General features: G+C 35.4%; 1 protein-coding gene across 8 annotated transcripts in view; it reads right to left on the bottom strand.

Moving 5' to 3' along the window:
* Nucleotides 1–20258, bottom strand: part of SNF4Agamma (SNF4/AMP-activated protein kinase gamma subunit) — a 559866-nt gene that overhangs the window by 327589 nt on the left and 212019 nt on the right. Inside the window, exon 1 of one of the 8 annotated variants that reach the window (XM_085810581.1) lies at nt 95–127. The exons of the other annotated variants lie outside the window; for them this stretch is intronic. Coding sequence (XP_085666707.1) covers nt 95–112 — 18 coding nt within the window. The 5' untranslated portion in view covers nt 113–127. Of the gene's footprint in view, nt 1–94; nt 128–20258 lie in introns of those variants that run through there. 8 annotated transcript variants of the gene reach the window in all.

Here is a 20258-nt window from a genome sequence, read left to right as displayed (position 1 = left end):
TTCTTTCTTCTTTCATACCCTTTGATTTATAAAACTTTAATAATTAGCGCGCAAAACTTATTAGAGATAAATGACTAAAATACCAAAATAATACCTGCAGAGTCCTGGCCATATTCGCTTTCTGTGTCGCTTCCGATAGAGAAATGAAGAGAGATCTTTGTGATCTTGTTACCATAGCAATAGCAGCAATCCCGGGACCACGTGCCGGGAACGCATGCGCAGCCGGCCCATACATCGCCTTACCAACTAGCTGTTATTTCGAATTTTTTCTTAGGAATATAACTCAAGGAGTTTTGCAGAAAAGTGGTTCATGTTACTCCTACTGTATCTGACATTTGCCTACACAGCCACTCCCTGATTTCCTGTTGAGTTAATGATTCAGTGGTGTCAAATTTTCGAAAGATGAAATTTCAGAAAATATTTGCTATGCAGCAGTTGCAATTTTACTAAATTCGATTAAAAAGAGTAAGAAGGATTGGTGAAGACAATAATTAATCGTGTAAGTGGAAGGGAAACATGTCAGGGTAAATTTTGAAATTAGGCACAAAAGCAATCATTCAGGCGTAGATTTTCAATAAAATCTATTGACCAAACATAAAAGAGGGACCTGTGTCTGACACATCATCCTTGAAATGGATAGAATTTTATACAAAATTTATGCCAATGTAAACATACATTTTGCTTAATTTTGACTAATTGTGTGTTCCAAGTACTTAAAGTTTTTGACCTCATAAGAGGGATGGTCAGCGTAGAATTTTGACTTCAAATTTCACTCATAGCCACTTTCGATAAAAAAAAAAAGTCCAAGGAAGCAATTTGCCCAGAAGCACTATTAATTTCGTTTCGCCATTTTGTATCGATTCACGTTAAGCGTGGTTTCACTTTTCAAATTGTTGCCACCAAATATCATCGTCCTGTATTATATTTAAGGAAATTAAATAATGAAGAATCTGCTTGAATGTATGTATGTTTCTCGCATTGTGACAAAACGACGGTACTTAGAACCATCAAAATTTGAATAACATAATCTTCCATAGCATATGGGCATGTGGAAGCCCCAATTTGGAATTTGGTATTTGTTTTATTATCGATCTTTTTTTGGGGGGGGCAACACTTTAACGAATTTTTTATTAACAAACTTAATGATTTCGAAGCGAGCAATGGCAAAATTAAAAGAAAAAAAAAAGTTTTTATCTCCAGTGCGCGAGACTCTGTATCGGAAATTCTAAAGCTATGCTCATTTTTAAATTATTTTGCGATATTGCTGTTGAACTGAATTTTATGGTTTGAGTACGTAGAACATGATATTTAATAAATAAAGATAACACACAAAACGTTAAAAAAAACGCCTCTTTGGACGTAATTTAAAATCTGAAACCCTTCAGAGGTCGGGTGTTTTTTTTTTTTTTTTTTTTTTTTTTTTTTATAAACCTAAAGGGCTAATTTACCCAGAAAAGCTGTTAATTTCGTTTAGGCATTTTGCGTTTATTCACTATAAACGGCAAACGGCGAATCACTTTTTAAATTGTTCCACCAAATATTAGAGCCCTGTCTTATCTTTAAAGAAATTAAGCAATGAAGTAGCTGCATAAATATATATATATGTTTCTCGCATTGTGATAAAACAACGGTACCTAAAGCCATCAAATGTTTAATAACGTAAGTCTCCACCCGAATATGGGCATCTGAAAGCCCAAATTTAGAATTTGGAATTTATTTTATTACATATTTTGTAAAGCATTTATGAATTTTTCATTAAGAAACTGAATGATTTCAAAGCAAGCAATTGCAACACTGTACGGGGGTTGATGTATCTCCATCGCTCGATACTGTTGTATCAGAAATTCTAAAGATATGCTCTTTTAAATATTTTTTATATTGCTGTTTAATTGAATTTATGGTTTAAGTGCGAAGAATATGATATTTAATAAAAAAAAGTAACATACAAAACGTTAAAAAAACACCCCTTAGGGTGTAATATAAAATCTCAAAGTTTTCAGATTTTGTTTAAATTGCTTTATTTAATACAGCATGTTTTTAGCTTTACACAACAAGCTTTTTTTATATATATGTGTTAATTAGAAGAGAAGATACTGGAGACTTTGCGAAGTAGGCAGAATTAAAAAAAAAAAAAAAAAATTAAAGATCGTTTGAAGGGCAGAAAATATATTAGGAAATAATTTAAGACGAAAATATTTTATATTATATTTTTTACAGATTAAGAGGTAAAGCTAACGGTTTTTAGTTGCCCAATACTATATTAATATTTGATTACATCGGTTTTCAAATAAAACCGATGTAATCAAATATTAGTATAATGGGCAATTAAAAACCGTAGATGTCGAAAGATATCGCAGAAAACTCTGCAAAATTACGGCAGGATAGTTATTCGCAGAAAATGCCAATATTTTGCAAAGCGCAAGAACTGCGGTAAACTTTCACTGCTATTCAAATATATGAAGCAGCCACGCAAATGTAAGATGCGTGGTTGGTGCATAATCTGTTAGTCCAGACAGCTAGTGCAAACATCAACAAGCTTCAGCAATTGCGAAAAAATGCAGAAATAAGTCCGGAAGAGGCCAAAAAAAGTAATATTTATATTTTAAGCATGTGTATATGAAATCCTATTACTAAATTTATTATTGAAATGCTTACACAGGAGAATACAAAACACAAGCAATAACTTCAATGGTATTCTATAAAAGTTAAATTGCAAAGTAAATGTTTTGACAATAAATTTATGGGCGTAACGGTGCTATACAATTCAGCAGAAGTTTTATAAGGTTACCAGACGTCCTTAAAATAGTTTACAGTCATCCTGGTGCTTACATACAGGGTGTTTATAAATGAATGGTTCGGTTTTAAAAATTAATAATAAATCCATGTACCTTAACCGTGTAAAACCTACACCGTAATTAATGGCAACTGTCCAAGTTTCTCATGTGCTATCTGCTATTTGCTTTCCATGCTTACTGCGCAGCTGCAGCGTCAGTTTCCAAGATGACGCGCTTTCTGTGTGCTCCGTTTTGAGGTGCCCAGATCTGTGATTTTAGTGCAGCGTCAGTTTCATGCACGTTTTCTGTGCGGTATCACGCAACAATGTGCATGTCCCGTTTTTCTTCGAACAAGAAATTATGGCCGGCGGCTCATTTCTAGATATGCTGGAAACTTGGTTGTTACCCTAGCTGAGCGGCAATTATGCTGCTTACATTTTGCAACTAAACGGTGTTCCGCCCCATTTTAATAGGAATGTACAAGAGCTCCTTAATCGTGATCTTCACCAACGCTTAAATGGACGTGCTACAACAGCAGACAACAGCCTTCTCCCCTGGCCACCCCATTCACCGGATTTAACACCATGCGATTTCTTTCTTTACAAGAGTGTTAAAGTCCGAGTTTATATGCTGCCAATGCCCGTTTCAGGTAGTTTTGTGGTCGGATAAAATATGCACTGTAGACCGTCACATCGGACATGCTTCACTGTTTTTTTTGTTGTTGTTGTTGTTGTTGTTGTTGTTGTTGTTTGTTTGTTTGTGTAATTATGGCAAAGCCTCGAGGTCTATCTGCCTAAGGGAAGGGATGCCTTCGTGGAGGACTTTTTAAGGGGAACTGGCTCGTATACACGTTACACATGGGGGAAACCACGAAAACGCCCATGCAGCCAACCCGTTCGCGGGATTCGAACCTCGGACCGAACTACCAGTGTTCGACATGCTTCACCGAGAATAAGAATTTGATTACCGTGTAGATGTGTGTCGCGTGACCAAGGGTGCACATACTGAAGGATTGTGCATCAAAAACTTGGACAATTTCGGCTGCTTATGCTGCAAAGTTTGCCCGTATAAAGTAATACATCGATTTATTATTAATTTTTAAAACTGCAACATTCATTTATAATCACCCTGTATTAAAAGGCATTTTCAGAGTTGGAAGAAAAACAAATTAGCAAATCCGGCGTCCTATACAGTATATGACAAAAATTTCCAGAGGAAAAAACAGATTAAAGAAGGAAATAAAGAAGGAAAATAGCTAAATGTAATCAAGGGGAGAATATGACCTCTAATTATAGCAAATTTTAAGCGTATTAGTACATTTTATTAGTATATGTATACTAATATGGATTTAAAACGCTTTTTACTTAAAACTTCTTTTTTTACGCATAAGTTCCTCACTTCAAAAATGGTAGCTAAAGAAATTATTATCTTACTTTATAGGCCACTCAGCGTGTTATTGCCTTCTAATACGTGTGCTAAAATAAATTAATTGTTTGACTACTTTTCTTATAACGACCTCCTTCGTAAGTTATAATATGGCAAATATGTAGGATTTCATGTGAATTTACAAATTATTATGATTTGAACATTTGCTATAACCTCTTTTTTCCTTAGTCTTCACCAGAATGCAACTGGAATACTGCAAACACAAACGCGAACAAACGTGAAGATAATATCACAAATATCAGGTCCCTAAAGGATCACAAATTAATATCAAAATTTGATCTAAACAGCAAACAAACAGATAACTCACGTTAAATGAAATCGCGTAACTAAAAAGCAAGGCGGACTTTTCGATAAAGATATTAATGACCGGTCACTGGACAAGTTTTAAGAAATAGCAGTGAAAAGTATACAGTCGATTATAGATTATGAATGACATCCGTGTACTTACCTTAGTTAAAGAAAAAACCAGATTTCTAAGTTCTTAACTTTGCTATCTTTTAAAGACACAGTGGGTGATCTGAGCTGAAAGAGTCAGTTCCATATATCGACTATCTCCGCCATACGTGAAGTTCAGATTTTGCAACTGAAGAAAAACTGTTTCTGTCGACTCAGTGGAGCAGTGTCCGCTAGACCAAACGTCTCCGTTAGTTCAGATAAACCCTAGTATGAACAACCCATTACCGTTACAAAAGCAGAGATTCCGATGATAATGAAAAGTTACAGTGATTCAAACTAGAGATAAAAGGGTTTGCACATGACCACATGCAACTGAAGAAATACGCAAATTTCAAGAAAAGCTTATTCAAAGAAAGATGTAAAATTTTCATAGAAATAAATGTGGTAAAACACGAATGGAGTAGTCCTGATGACAGACAGGACGAATTACAAACGCTGTAGAGTTCTACTGTGACTGGAAACTTGCAATAAAGTCCTGCAGACTTTATTAGACGATACAGAGTTATCGCTGAGTGGGAAACAAGTCGCAAAATACTGAAGAAGTTTTAAATAATTTTATTATTTAGTCTTAAATTGAATAGACACAACTTGTGCTACAGATAAAACTTCCACTACTTATGGGTATTTAAATTAACAAAACACACAACTAAAGTTTAGTTCAAACCTATATAACGTATCTAAGACCACACATTTAGGCTGGCTCATATAATTACTGACGCGTATTTTAAAACATCCGCTAGCAAGACGCTAAAGCCGGAATGTAACTTTAAGCAGCGCTGGAGAAAGAAAAAAAAACAGCCAGATGCGATAGTCAGAACTCTAATTTTAACATTCAAAACTCTCAGCTAAAAGTTGAATTCTGGTGAGGAATACGGAAAGAAGAAGCTATAGTAAAGGCCTAAATCATAAAAACTGGTTAATTAACATTACATAAAATACCTTACAAAGTGATTCAAAGTATACAATTAAAAGATTAGGTTCCAAAATTACGAACACGTTATGTTCAGAAAATAATACGAGATGTAAAAACCTGATGCAATAAAGGAAGTCGTTACAGCGTTGTAGCATTAATTTAAACTGTTTGCTGTCTTCTTTGTCTAAGGCATGGGAGAAGAGCTGATTTTCTTATCAAGAGCTGCCTTAGCAAAGATAAATAATATTACTTTAATTACGTAATTGCATTTTTAAATTACATAAGTTAAGAAAAGAAAGCTAGAAAACATATTGCAGCATTCTATCCAGCCGCCGAAACTCAAATCAATTACCAGTATTCAGTCCCACGAATCAACAGCATCAAATCCATTCGAGCGTTGTTAGTCAAGGAGGTCTCAAAATGTAAAGAATTGAAAAACTCCCTGCATAAGTAGCTCAAATCCCTCAATTTCCTATGAAGCATATCCAAGTTTTCAGTTGAAGCAGAAGTAACTTACAGTATAAACCCAAAACTGAATGTTTTGCGTACTTTTTTCAACCATTTACAATGCATGACATTCTCGCGGCATGCAAAATGAACTTTCGCAGTACATTTAAACTTTCACTGGACAGCAGATATTTATGTAAATTAAATATCACGTACACAGTAAAGAGATATGAAGAAAATAATAAACATGTGCCCTTTTTTCATATTTCAGATCTGCATCAAAAAGTGAAAATAGGCATAGAAAAATGGCTAAATTCAGTTCAGAAAAATGGCTAAAAAGTTTTTATTTATCTTACTCTATTCCCTTGATAAAGAACCACGATGAATGAAACTTCGTTTATTATTAATCCCATCATCGATTTACCATTTAAGATTTTTATATCATTTTAAAATTACTTTGACCTTGATGGTTTCGTGTGAATTTTATTAAGTTTTGGTTCTATTTCGTTCTTTATTCCATGCAAGTGATGATTATTTATTATTATTTTTTGTTTGTTTCTTTAGAGGAAGCATTAAAATGTAATCAATTTTCGGCGTATACCTAAGAAAAACTTATAAGCACTTTATTTTCAATCTATTATTTACATTCTGCAGAAAGTCCCTCCTCACTATTGTCGGAATGTCAACTGATATCTTGATGAAAATCTCCCGATTACATAGACGCACAGGGGAAAGAGTAAACATTGAATAATTGTAGCTTTTATCGGAGCTTCTGCCACTGCAATTTCCTTATGACGTCTTATCAAAGATAAGGTGGCAAAACCGGAAATACTCTGAGAAATGGAAACATCATTCAAAGAGAATGTATCAAATGCCCAATTTAAATCATTTGCGATACTAGCTATCGTGCAGATGCGACCTATCAGCAATTGAATAAAAATTAATAAGCGTTCAAACATTTACAAAAAAATTACACAAATTTAAATATTAGCCTCCTTTAATTTGGATTATAAAACTTAGATATGCACTGATAAATATTATATAAATATTATAACTATAGAGAATGTTCGCACATTTTTGAACGATTTTAATGCAAGAAAACAATGAATTATGTAACAAATATTATTTATAAGTTTTCCTTTTGGTAGCTGTTCCTCTAAACTTGTAGGTTTTGAGTGAATTAATGAGTTTGTTTCATTACTTATATTATACTTCTACTTTCGTCTTGGGGCATCTCTTATAATTGTAAGAAATAACAAAGTCAGATCACCGATTGCACTCTGTAAAAGATTAAGAGCACATTAGTAAGTAAAATGAAAAACAAATGCGTAATGTTGCTGTGAATGGAAAGTATGCATGAGGCAGACAGGTGTAAACACATGAACAATACACGCCACTCACTATCACAAATGTGTCCAAAAATACAATGCCTTGTTCTCAGATGTCGAATTGAAAAGTGTACAAACAGTAATGCAACACTAAAAATCTCAGTAGAAATGTAATAATACTGGTTAATGTTTTCTCTTAGAGAAAATAACATGGGGAAGCGATACCTGCTTGCTATTTGTGCAAAATAGGTACTCTCAGTACTTCTATCTATCTATTAGATACATAATTTTAAAACTGCATGAACATCAAGAGCACATACTTCAAACAAGATTATTCTTAAGAGGAAAATATGAGGAAAGCCATTAATATATAAATCTCAAATTTACAAAAAAACTTACCCAACATGAAAATTACAAAAAAATGAATGAAAAATAAACTTTTATCTGTTTATCAACATACAGTTGTAGGGTTTATATTTATTTTAACTAACATTTATTTTAAGTTTAAACTACCTTTCCTGTCAAGCCTTACTTTCCCCTGGAACTGCCAATGCCAGAGTATGTAAATTTTAGTAGAACGCGCAAGGATTCAAATTATCATCGGAAGTATTCTGAGTTAAATAGAAAGGAAACGAGTTCGAGGTGTGCTGTTCTTACTTCACGAGCGCGGAGGTAGTTAGCCAGAAATTGAAGAACCCCGCGTTTCGGCCTGTGTGCTTGCCTGGAAGTATTGTTAATCGTTCAACGTGATCTTCAAGTTTGCTGAATTAGCAGCGGTATTGTAAAACGCGGTGAGGTTAGTTACTTTTAGAGAGCCTCGTAGTTAGAGTCTTGTCTTTAGTTTCTTTTCAGGTTATTATTTTTATTTGACCGCCGAGTTGGCGTAGTTTGTGAGCGTCAAGAGCACGCACTTGCAATTTATTACGTTGAATAAAAAGGGACTTAAACCCTTAACAAGACTCTGTCTTTTATCCAGTTTCAACAGTCACCTCTTGGTTGCGTGCAAGTTGGAGGCGCGCAACGCTACATTGGCGCCCGAACACTTATCGAACTGAATAAGCCGAAAATTGGATGGAAGCCGCTGGACAACACCAAGAAATGACAAGCCAATTGGAAGGATTTGGATACCTGGTCCAGACCTTGAGAGCGTAAATCAAGCCAAATGTATATTTCGACGGAAAAAATTAGGTGGCGATATTTCTAGAAGGCCTAGAAAATCACTTTCAGCTCTCCCCTGTGCCTGAAAGACAAAAAGTTGCCATCGCCACATCCACACTAAGAGGACAGGCCGCGCTATGGTGGAAAAATATAGGCAAATATTTATTAGGGGAATTTGGAGCCAGACATATACATTTGAAAATTTCAAAAAATCGTTAGTAAAGGCCTTCCCCATAGTGAAAGATCGAGCAAGGCTGGAAGCCGAACTATATATATAGTTTCTATCAACGAGATATAGAAGAGTTGTCGGACTTTATTCTACGAAAAATTAAGCTGACGGATATGCTGTATGGGAAGAAACCCGATGCGGAGATTATTGAAATAATCTTACCAAGATTGTTACCCGCTGTTCAAGACTACTTCGAAATTAGAAACCCAAGCACATTGCAGGAGCTCTTCGAATTGGCGGTGAAGTTTCAAAATCGCAGAATAGCGGAAAAAGCTAGAGGGGCAACGTATTCTCAAAGTACCCGAAGGAAATCTTCAAATGTGGAAACCAGAAATGGAAATCGGTCTTATGGGGGAAAGAGCTATCAAGCTAACTCATCGAAACTCGAAGGTCAAGGCCCAAAAAGAAAATTCGAAAATAAACATCCGCGTACCCAGAAGGCACAGATTGAAAGGAAAGCTTTAAACGAGTAGAGGGGCCTGTGAAAGGGAGGGTCCAGACCCCGGAAGTTTTAAAAAAACCCTCAAAAAGACATTTAAATACGGTCATCGTAAAAAACTCACATCTACCAATTATACAAGTCCTGGTTGGCGATGTACCAGTAGAAGCCCTCATCGATACAGGAGCAGAAGGGAATTTTATGAGCGAAAATTTCTTCAAAAAGAATTTTTATAGGGTACGATTATTTAAAACAAAAATACGGAAATTATAGCGGCGCAAGGAAAAACATGTCACTGCATCGGGAAATTATCATTAAACATACAGGTAAAAGAGGAAAGCCACAAAGTATTAATTTTTGTAGTGAAGAATCTGCAAAATCCTCTTATTTCAGGTATGGAGATTTAAGGGCCGCGAGGGCCAAATTGAATTTTCAAGACAGTTCCGTGGTGCTGGAGATGGACCAGAGGGTGGTGGAACCTGTAGAGAAACCGCAAGTGGACCTTAGCCATCTGAATGACCATGAAAGGCAAGCAATACAGCAAGTGGTGAGTAATTTTTCTAACTTGTTTTCAGAAAAGCCGGGAAATTGTCAAATAGTTACGCATAAGATACAATTAACTGCCGAAAAACCTTGTAGGACTAAACCTTATCGGTACGACAAACAAAAAGACATAATCATCGAAGAACATATTCAGGAGATGTTAAAGAATAAAATAATAACGCCCATAAATAGTGAGTACGCGAGTCCAGTCGTACTATGTAGGAAAAAGGAAAAAGAACGAGTTTCCTCCTTCGGATAGAAGGGCTTGGAGGTTTGCTATCGATTACAGAAAACTAAATAGTATTACTAAATTTCCAGTTTACCCTTTGCCGGTTATAGAGGAAATTATTAGACAGATCAAATCGACAAGATACATGTCTACTTTGGACTTAACGTCTGGCTACTATCAAATAGCTATGAGACCCGAAGACGTACATAAAACCGCGTTTATAACAAAATCGGGCACTTATGCATTTTTACGCATGCCCTTTGGGTTGTGTGGGGGCCCATCAACATTCCAGAGAGCTATGGACATTGTTCTAAAGCCTGTCCTAGGAAAATCAACTTTAATTTATCTAGATGATATAATTATAACGAGTAGTACGTTGGAACAACACATTAATGATCTAGAACAAGTTTTTAAATTATTAAAAGAGGCCGGTCTTACAATTAACGCCTCAAAATGCAAGTTCGCAACTAAAGAACTTAAATATCTCGGTTATAAAATTTCGCAAAAGGGTATAGAAACGCAAGATTCAAAAATAAAAGCTATCAAGAATTTCCCACCGCCCAACACCGCCAAGAAACTTTCTTCTTTCCTTGGGTTATGTTCTTACTATCGGTCTTTCATAAAAGATTTCGCTAATATTGTTGAACCACTCTTAGTAATCAAAAGAAAGAGAGGTAAATTTACGTGGACAGCGGAAGCAAATACAGCTTTTGAAAGATTAAAAGAAGCGCTCATCAATGCCCCTGTTTTAAAATTCCCGGAGGGGGACGAAAACCTGGAAATTGCAGCAGATGCGTCAGAATATGCGGTGGGTGCGGTTCTTATGCAAAATAGCCATCCTCTGGCATTTTTTAGTAAAACGTTGAATCAGACACAAAGTAATTATACAGCTACAGAAAGAGAAACATTAGCCGTATTAATGGCTGTACACAAATTTCGAGTTTATTTCGGCAAAGCGCCAGTAACAGTCTTTTCGGATCATGCGGCTGTTGGTAGACTTTACTCGGGGAAAAACCTAACGCCCAGGTTAATAAGATGGGCTTTAAAACTCCAAGAATATAATATCAGAATAAAATATAAACCGGGTGAGGAAAACAATGTAGCTGACGCACTTTCTCGTATAAAACTGGACGATGAAGGAAATGAACTTAAATGCGCTGTGTTGACTTCAAAAATTTTAGATTCTAGAGATACGATTATCACTGAACTGAAAGCTGATCCTGAATTTGGAAATATCTATGCATATTTGAAAGACCTCAAAAGCTTTGAGCACACAGATATCGATGCGATAATAAATAGAGCAGAAAACTATGAAATAATAGATAATTTATTATTTTATACGAAAACAACAAACGAAAATCTTGAGTACAAACCAGTCATCCCAGCCTCGCTTCGATTAAGCATTTTGAAGGAATTACACGACGCGAAAACAGCGGGTCATTTAGGGGTCACAAAGACTTTAAAAAGGGTACGCGAGGCGGTTATATTTCCCGCAATTATACAAAATAGTAACGGCGTATGTCAGGTCCTGCAATCAATGTCAGTTAATAAATGATATTAATTACAGCCCGGCCGGGTACTTAAATAGCATTCGCGCTACATTTCCGAATGAAATTTTAGGCATAGATCTTCTTGGTCCCTTCCCCCAGAGCGAGTTAAATAAAAATCGTTTTCTTTTAGTAATAGTAGATCATTTTTCAAAATGGACAGAAATTGTTCCACTTAAACGCGCGTCAGCCAAAACAGTCACAGATGCATTCTTACACAGATACATTTTAAAATACGGTGCACCGATAAAAGTCATTAGCGATAACGGAAAACAATTCATTAGTCAAATATTTGAAAACATATGCAATGGACTTGGCATACGCCATATCAAAATGGTTCCGTATAGACCACAGGGAAACATAGCAGAAAGAGTGAATAAAAACATAGTAAAAATAATTCGCAGTTACGTGAGCACAGATCACAAGCGCTGGGATGGCTACATAAATGAATTAGCTTATGCTTTAAGAACGGCAAATCACGATACTACGGGAAAAACCCCAGCAGAATTATTTTTAGGCAGAAAGTTAATTACGCCTTTAGATAAATTATTCTTTGTGCAACAAAGAGAGCAAGAGTTTAAACAGAAAGATGTGCAAAAACTGATTGATCAGGCGCTTAAAAGCTCGGATACGGCAAGAAATAAGCAAAAAGCATATTATGATAGAAAACGCCGTGAAACAGATTTTAAAGTTGGGGATAAAGTATTGAAGCGGAAATTTTCTTTATCAAGTGCCCCAGACAATTTTACGGCAAAGCTAGCTCCAAAATTTGAAGGCCCCTATGTAATTCAGGAAATCAAAGGAGTCGTATTATATCTTAAGAACGAGAGAGGGGAGATCTGTAAAGCAAGTCCCGACCAGGTGAAAAAATACTATAATCCAAATCATTTTGAAATCCTTAAAAGTTTCTTGCAGGACTCAAGTCTAAGCGAAGTAGAAGGTCCAGAAATAACAACAACTGTTCCACCACCCAAGAAGCAGAGAACTGAAGAGAGACCTAGCCCTTCTACAACCCGGACGACGGTACCAAAAAGAAAAAATAAAAACTTTCAAACTCCAGCATTTAAGAAAAACAAGAATACAGATGCACCGCGTAAAGAAACCGTGGTAAAGAGCAAAACACCACCTACAACGGATCGCAGGAGAAATTATACATCAAGGAGAACGCGCCCAGGGCCAGAGAGTCAGGTGCCAGCAAGGCCGCCGTTCCGGAAACTGAAACGGCAACAGGAGGAACAAAAATACCAGGAACAACAGAAGAAATTCAAGAAGGACTCCAGGCCGGAGGACGTCAAGACCAGCCGTCCCATGGAAAAACGAAAACGACAACAGCCCGACGATTACTCCGCCAAGAGGCCAGCATGCAAAGGACGCAAAAGAAAAACTAATGTGGACGACACTCGGAGGTCAGTAAGGAGAAGATTGACGTCCATGAAACCTATAACTTGGGAACAATATTGCCAGAAAAGAATGACGGAGTTCCAATCATCGAAAACTCAAAGATAAGTTAAAATCTTCTATAAATTTTTTTTCTCTTTTGCTCCAAAATGTTATGCATAAGTACGAAGTTCTATGTTTTGACGAAAGTCAATATGTCTCGGTTGAGACTTAGTTTTGTTTTACTTTATTTAGCTAAGGCAAAAGTATTATATTCTTTAAGTATAAAAGCTAAGAACAAGCATTTTCTGTTGGTCGAAAGACTAATTCTGTTATGTTAAAGCCAAAATTTGGCCGAAGATAAAAATAACTTCGTATTCTTGTATTAATAAGAATTTTAGTTTCAATGCCGCCAGCTTGGCGAAGAATGAGTAAAGTAAAAATTTATTTCTCTTATTCATTTTATGGTAAATTGTAAAAATCATATGTATTAAAATTTTGTAAATGTACGTAAATACTTGAATGTTATGTAAAAGTAGAATTTAGTCTAGAAGCATAAAATTTTAGATGCTAAAAGTAAAATGCTCAAAAGCAATGAATTCAAAATTTAAGTATTAAACTGTAGATAAAGTCATGCTTTAGAGCGAAAGCCTGCATGTTTAAAGATGAATGAGGGGGAAGTTAGAATGAATGTGTTTTGTAGGGTTCTCCACCTACACTTGAATTTTTAAGAATGTTAAAATAGCTCATCGAGTTGTAGAATGTCGAGTAAGGTGTGTCTATTTGGTCGTTGAATTCTAACAAATCATGGTGGTTAGGGGAAGTGTTGTAAGACTAAAACACGAATATTCCCGTTTGACACCACACATGGTGGAGAGCCAGGGTAAAGTTAAATTAATGCTTGAAAAATTGAATGAATGTGAATTAAGCAATAACTAAGGAAAACGAATCGTTTAAAAACAAAAATTTATTGTGTCAAGAAAGTGTAAATTATAATGTATTTAGAAAGATACTGATACTTATTCCTTCCAGATGCTGGAAGGAAAAGACCAAGATTGATTGATGAAGTCCAGGAAAAGTTGCTGTAAGAAAAGAGAGTTATAAGTATACACAGAAATTTAGTATACAATTTGTTACATAAGATTTTTTTGTGTAAACGAGGTTCTCGAGAGTTAGTTCAGAATTATAGAAACTTACAACAGGTCGTTTGTAGGACCTGCTTCCAAGTTTTCCAAATTCTGGCAGCGGCAAATGTAGGGTTTATATTTATTTTAACTAACATTTATTTTAAGTTTAAACTACCTTTCCTGTCAAGCCTTACTTTCCCCTGGAACTGCCAATGCCAGAGTATGTAAATTTTAGTAGAACGCGCAAGGATTCAAATTATCATCGGAAGTATTCTGAGTTAAATAGAAAGGAAACGAGTTCGAGGTGTGCTGTTCTTACTTCACGAGCGCGGAGGTAGTTAGCCAGAAATTGAAGAACCCCGCGTTTCGGCCTGTGTGCTTGCCTGGAAGTATTGTTAATCGTTCAACGTGATCTTCAAGTTTGCTGAATTAGCAGCGGTATTGTAAAACGCGGTGAGGTTAGTTACTTTTAGAGAGCCTCGTAGTTAGAGTCTTGTCTTTAGTTTCTTTTCAGGTTATTATTTTTATTTGACCGCCGAGTTGGCGTAGTTTGTGAGCGTCAAGAGCACGCACTTGTAATTTATTACGTTGAATAAAAAGGGACTTAAACCCTTAACAAGACTCTGTCTTTTATCCAGTTTCAACAGTCACCTCTTGGTTGCGTGCAAGTTGGAGGCGCGCAACGCTACACAGTAACAGTTGATATTCCGTCATGATGAGGTGATTTAATAATTCAATGAATGAAAACTAGTTTAAGTAAATATCAGTCTAGTGATATTACATCAAGCAATGAACTATTTTTATTTTCTTTTTGTTCTAAATCCTTCCCCTTTTTGTTGTTCACTTTCAGTTATTTGCAATAAAGGAAAAAGTCAAACCCATTAGAATAAGAATGCTGATTATTACTTAATAATCCAATCTGTTCTTGGAATGCATTAGATACTGGTGAACAATATGTAGTGTCTGTTGAAATGAATGGCAGATGAGAATAATTAACAGACCCCAAACAAGGACTTGTAGATGGCATTGAATTATCTTTTACAGAAGTAATAATATCAAGCAAAATAGTTAAATGTTCTGCCTGTTCTACTTGACCATTTGTTGGTGAAGCTAATGTTTCTGGAACTGGTGAAATACAAGTTGTATTATAAGAGGAGGTACAGACTGGTGTAGAATTTACAGTTACGTTAGTATCTGTTGGTAAAAATACTACTGGGTGAGATAAAGCAACTGGTGTGGGGGGGAAGGATTCACTAGACGTTTTAAGAGTGTTCTTTTCTTCTGTTTTAGAATCATTAAAAGACCATACCTCTTCAGAATCACTATAAGAACTTGAATCTACAATTTCAACTGTTATCTTATCGGCATTTGCACTTTTCTTTGGACTTTTTAATTATTATTTCTCCCTGCAGTAACAAGTTACTTAATTCAGAAGCAGTAAAAAATTAGTTAAATAAAATAAGTTACTTAATTCGGCTTTAAGTTTGCTAGCCGTTATTTCTCGTGAAAGTCTGAGATCCTGACAGCTTACAGGCGCTTTACAATGAAATTTAATATTTTAATTTGTCAGGTATATTTTAATTTTATAACATTTTTTTTTTAATTTTAAAGTCTCTTTCCTATCAGTTCTTGTATCCACTTACAACTCCCTAGCAGAATGGGGTTTTAGAATCACGTTGAATGCAAATGAGTTAGAAAAAGTACTTAAGGAAGGTTCAACTTACGTCGTGAGAGAGAGCTAGGAATCCTGAGTAGCGCGTATTTGCCTTCGGGCTAAGTATTTCTTGAAGCTGTTACGCTTGGCCGTATTATTACGTGCCTTTTGATATCCGCCGGCTAGTTTAAATTAGAGGGCCAACTAGGTTAGATACTTGTGTTTAGCTTCGGCTAAGTCTCTATTTGGTTAGTTATAGTTTAGTTTCTTATTTCTCGTTCTGAGTTCAAGCCCGACTAGAGGCTTTGTTGTAAGCCCGAGAAAGCGGTCGACTGTTAATCTTATTTTTGAGTGAAATAAAAATGTAGGTTAACCCTTCTTGGGTCTACATCTTTAGTTATTTTAAGTCGCCACACAGTTCACTGGGTTCCACGGCGTTCATCTTAAACAAAAGGAGTGAGGAACTCGACAAATTTTTATTGAGCATGTGTTTCTGAATTCCCGCATGATTTTCTCTTATTACATAAGTTGCGTAATCGTGCAGCTGACCAGCAAATGAAAGGTTTGTAAGGATTATGTTAATTTTATTAACAGTTAAATTTTGAATTATACTTTCTTTCCTATCGCTAACCACTTTCGGCCAGAACGTAGTTATAAAATCATGTTTGAATGCTAATGAGGAAGAGCGGTATTTAATCGCGAAGTTCTTCTGTCTTAGTGAGAGAGATACCAGATATTCTGTCTAGCACGCGTCCGCCTTTTTAGGCTACTTTCTCGTAAGCTATTATTACGCTCGGCCGTACTTGGGCCCTTGATAGCTTCGCAGTCAATTAGCGTTAAGGGGCCAACTCTGTTAGAATTTTGATAGCTTTGGCTATATCTTTTTAGTTAAGATTAGTTTAGTTTATTTCTTAGTCTGTTAAGTTGAAGCCCGAGTGTTGGCTTTATTGTACAACTCCAAGACGGAGTTTTATTACACTTTAGTTGGGATAATAAAGGGTTATTTCACCCTTCTCACTTGCTGTTTTCTATCTCACGAACTCAAGCGATTAACTGTAACTTAGAAGTACAGTGGAGAATCCTACAGGTTTACTTTAAATCTTCTGAGTTTGTGTTTTTCCGCATGGTAATTACGACAGTACGATAAGATGTTTGACTGTTCTTATGGTTCCAGTAGTTAATATTTGAAATAGCCTGGATCCGTACAAGCTATCAATCAATCTGTATCTTCATTTCCATGTTTAAAGGGCACTTTTTAAATTTTACCATGATAATTTCATCCTCCTTCTCTTATGCTTCCTTCCCGTAGTCGTCAATTGCCTTTAGACGACACGTAGAAACTATCATTTCTAACAAGTACAGTTGCCCATCGATGCCACATCACAAGACTTTGCCAAAATATGTCAAAAGAGTCCACACTTTATACCGGTCTCCATTTCCACTTTTTTTAAAGAAACTTAGTCATAATTTTTTACCTGTGACTCGGATTTGTCTTAATGGAGTTCAACGTTGTGTGGATAAAGAAGCAGGATTGCTTTCTTAAATACAGAAAAAATACATAGAATTTATTTTTATGCTTTGTTCTACTCTTCTTAGCTGTAGTTCTTTCCCGGCTACTATGATAAGTTTTTCATAGAAACTTAATTACGACTTCAGAACCCAAGTTTACAAGGTTACCCTTTTTAATAATAAATCGATTGCCTTCTGTTGCGACGTTTCAAATATAGCTATATTTCATCTACAATTCCTTTAATTCCTATTTTTCACGCGTTAAATGGTTTTGGTAAAAGACAGCATATCTGGTCTTGCGATCTGAAACATGCCCCGAAAGAAGACAATAAATAATTAACCTACAGAAAAGTCACACATTAAAAGATGATGATATTGGTTACTGTACACGCCAAGATGACAACCGCCCTAGGTTGAGCCATGCGGAGTTAAATGTCACTCCATGGGAAATTTTATTGGAAAAAATAGAGAGAGCTAAACATAAGAAGACAAATAATAAAATAGATACATAAAAGAGGATAAAAAACTACATGCATGGATTTTGCAGCATTTCACAACAACCGTAGTACAGATTGAATATAATAATCGTTATCAATATCATCCATTTCAACTGTTTACATGTACATGACTGGTTCATAACATTACACATATTTTTAAACAGACTGAGTAAGGTGAGGCCTTTTTTGAAAGTATAGACTTGGTTTTTGAATAGCCTTTAAAGTATGTATTGGTTTTAGATAACCATTTGGCATTCTGTTTCCTGCAGAAACCAGCAACTATCAATTTTCTCCTTTCTTATGAAAAATATTACATTATCGTACCCTTGGCTATCTTGACTCGAAGATTCTTATACCGTTTTTGTATTGAAAAAGTAAAAACATTTCCCTGCAGGAACTACAAAAACGAAGACTCGCGGGCATAATATATTTTCATCAGCAAATTTGAGCTCGTATAAATTTTGACTATTTTTTTTTTTCCTTACTGTAAAAGCTACTGCCAATTAATTTTTATATGTTTCATTAATTTCAGTTATTTGTTTAATCAAAATTCGTTCAAGAAATATCTGAACAACCTTTGTAACCGTTAGTATACATAAACTCTCCTAGGATCCCATGTATGGCAAACATGATCACATCTTATATTATGATATAGTTCCTCATATGTAAAAGTTACAAGCAATGCTTGAACCTATCTTGCATCAGTTTTATAGACATATCTTAACTTTGAATTAAACCAGGAAAGAATACTAAATTGCTTAGGTAGCCTAGTGGAAGTGAATGCGAAAAAAAAAAGCTTGAAATTCCACTCCTGTCAAAGTAAATAATTATTCCCACTAGAACAAATCTCTTTTCTTAAGCAGACAGCCAACTTTGTCGTATTCAATTAAACAATCTTATCCTTGAACAAACATTATCCGGAGCTGGTTAAAATATTCTGATAACTAACTTCGTTAAAAAAATACCTGTATGCAGAGAAGTTTGGGTAGTTTGGAGTCCGAGTCTCTACTGAAATCCAGGTCGTTACAGTAATACTGGGGCATTTGATAAGGTGTTAAAATATAAACTCTTCAGGCGAGCTTAGGCGAAGATATCTCTTTGTTCACTAAACTGCAAAGAGTAATCCCGAAGTTCTTAAAATAAGATCTTTGGGAATTTTTTAATAAATACCTTACTTTTATATAATTACTTGAATTTTTTTAATAAATACCTTATTTGTATATAATTGTCTGAATAAAAAATGTCTCATAATTGTATATCTAAGATGTATGTTTATGTAGACTATTTGTTTTTCTGAAAACAGTAACTGTAACCCTGGTCACAGGAATTTTTATAGAACTGTGTAAAATTGCATGTCTGAAATCAATATTAATGACTGAAGTATGTCGCAAAGGACTGATTGTAAATAAGCTGTGATAAATGTATGACGTATGTATTAGAAGAAATACTTGTAAATTCAGACTATGTATTGAAACCTCTGTTGCACACTGGCCTTTTTTGCCCATGCATCTCTTTGTTTTAAGACTCAGTAATTGCCGTCTGAACTGCCACCCACCCCGGTTGTGGTGGAGCGGGTAGTAGATAGCTTCCGGAGGCAGAGGCTTTAATCCGTGTAAGGCAGTCTGCTAGATTGCAAGGCAACGGAGCCCCTGTATAATAATAATAATAATAATAATAATAATAATAATAATAATAATAAATACCTTATAGAGACATTAGGTTATTTCGAAGTGGGAGATATTGAAAAAAGTCCTTGCCGGGACTCTAACCACGGACCTCTCCATTACGTGCCGAGTGTGCTGACCATTACACCCCGAAGGCATGCTAAGAAGGCGGGAGGAATACCATAGAACCTTTTATACATATTAAGAGAGAAAAATTTTTGTTTCTCCCCTTTAAGTTTCTGCTTTAGCAGTGTAGAATGATTAAAAAAAAAAAAAAAAAAAAAAAAAAAAAAAAAAAAAAAAACCACTTAGGCAGCAGCACTGTTGTCTTCAATATTTCTGAATATAATAATTGCGAACTTGAACCTTTTGAACAGTGCTAGTTATTTGCAGCAGGAAAATATTTACATCATTAACAACTTTTATAAAACTGAATGATTTATAATTATTTCAGAGCATTAATTGAGTTTGTATGGCCTTTTCACTAAATGTAACTTGACTTAACCTCAGTAAGACTGTAAGGACCTATCGCTATGTCTTCAAAAGTATCACTGAGACCTGAGAAGGGTGTATTTTAAAACTAAATAAGATCAACAGAAAACACATCTGGTGCTTACAAATCAACCAGCATGTATGGCTAGAACTCAAGGTAGAAATTAAGTGTAAATCTAAATAGCTAACAGCCAAACGCTACGCAGAGTAATTTCATAGCGAAGTTGGCTTCACCGGCGTGAAATACTATCGGCAGTTATAACGCACAGTGAGAAACATAGAACTCTTATCTTAGAATAGCAAACCTAGTAAAGTGGCCTTCACTTTAGTCAAAACGCGCTCTGACTTCACAACTCAAACCTGCACTTAAATACGCGGAATCTAATTTACATTCTGATGGGAAAACGGAAAGAGAGAAGTGACAGTAAA

Source organism: Stegodyphus dumicola, chromosome 2 (genome assembly GCF_044657685.1).
Source record: "Stegodyphus dumicola isolate Sdum_Otavi_A_Nest chromosome 2, ASM4465768v1".
Taxonomy (NCBI): domain Eukaryota; kingdom Metazoa; phylum Arthropoda; class Arachnida; order Araneae; family Eresidae; genus Stegodyphus; species Stegodyphus dumicola.
The sequence above is the reverse complement of the archived record's forward strand: the minus strand, read 5'-3'. Positions and strand labels throughout refer to the sequence as shown.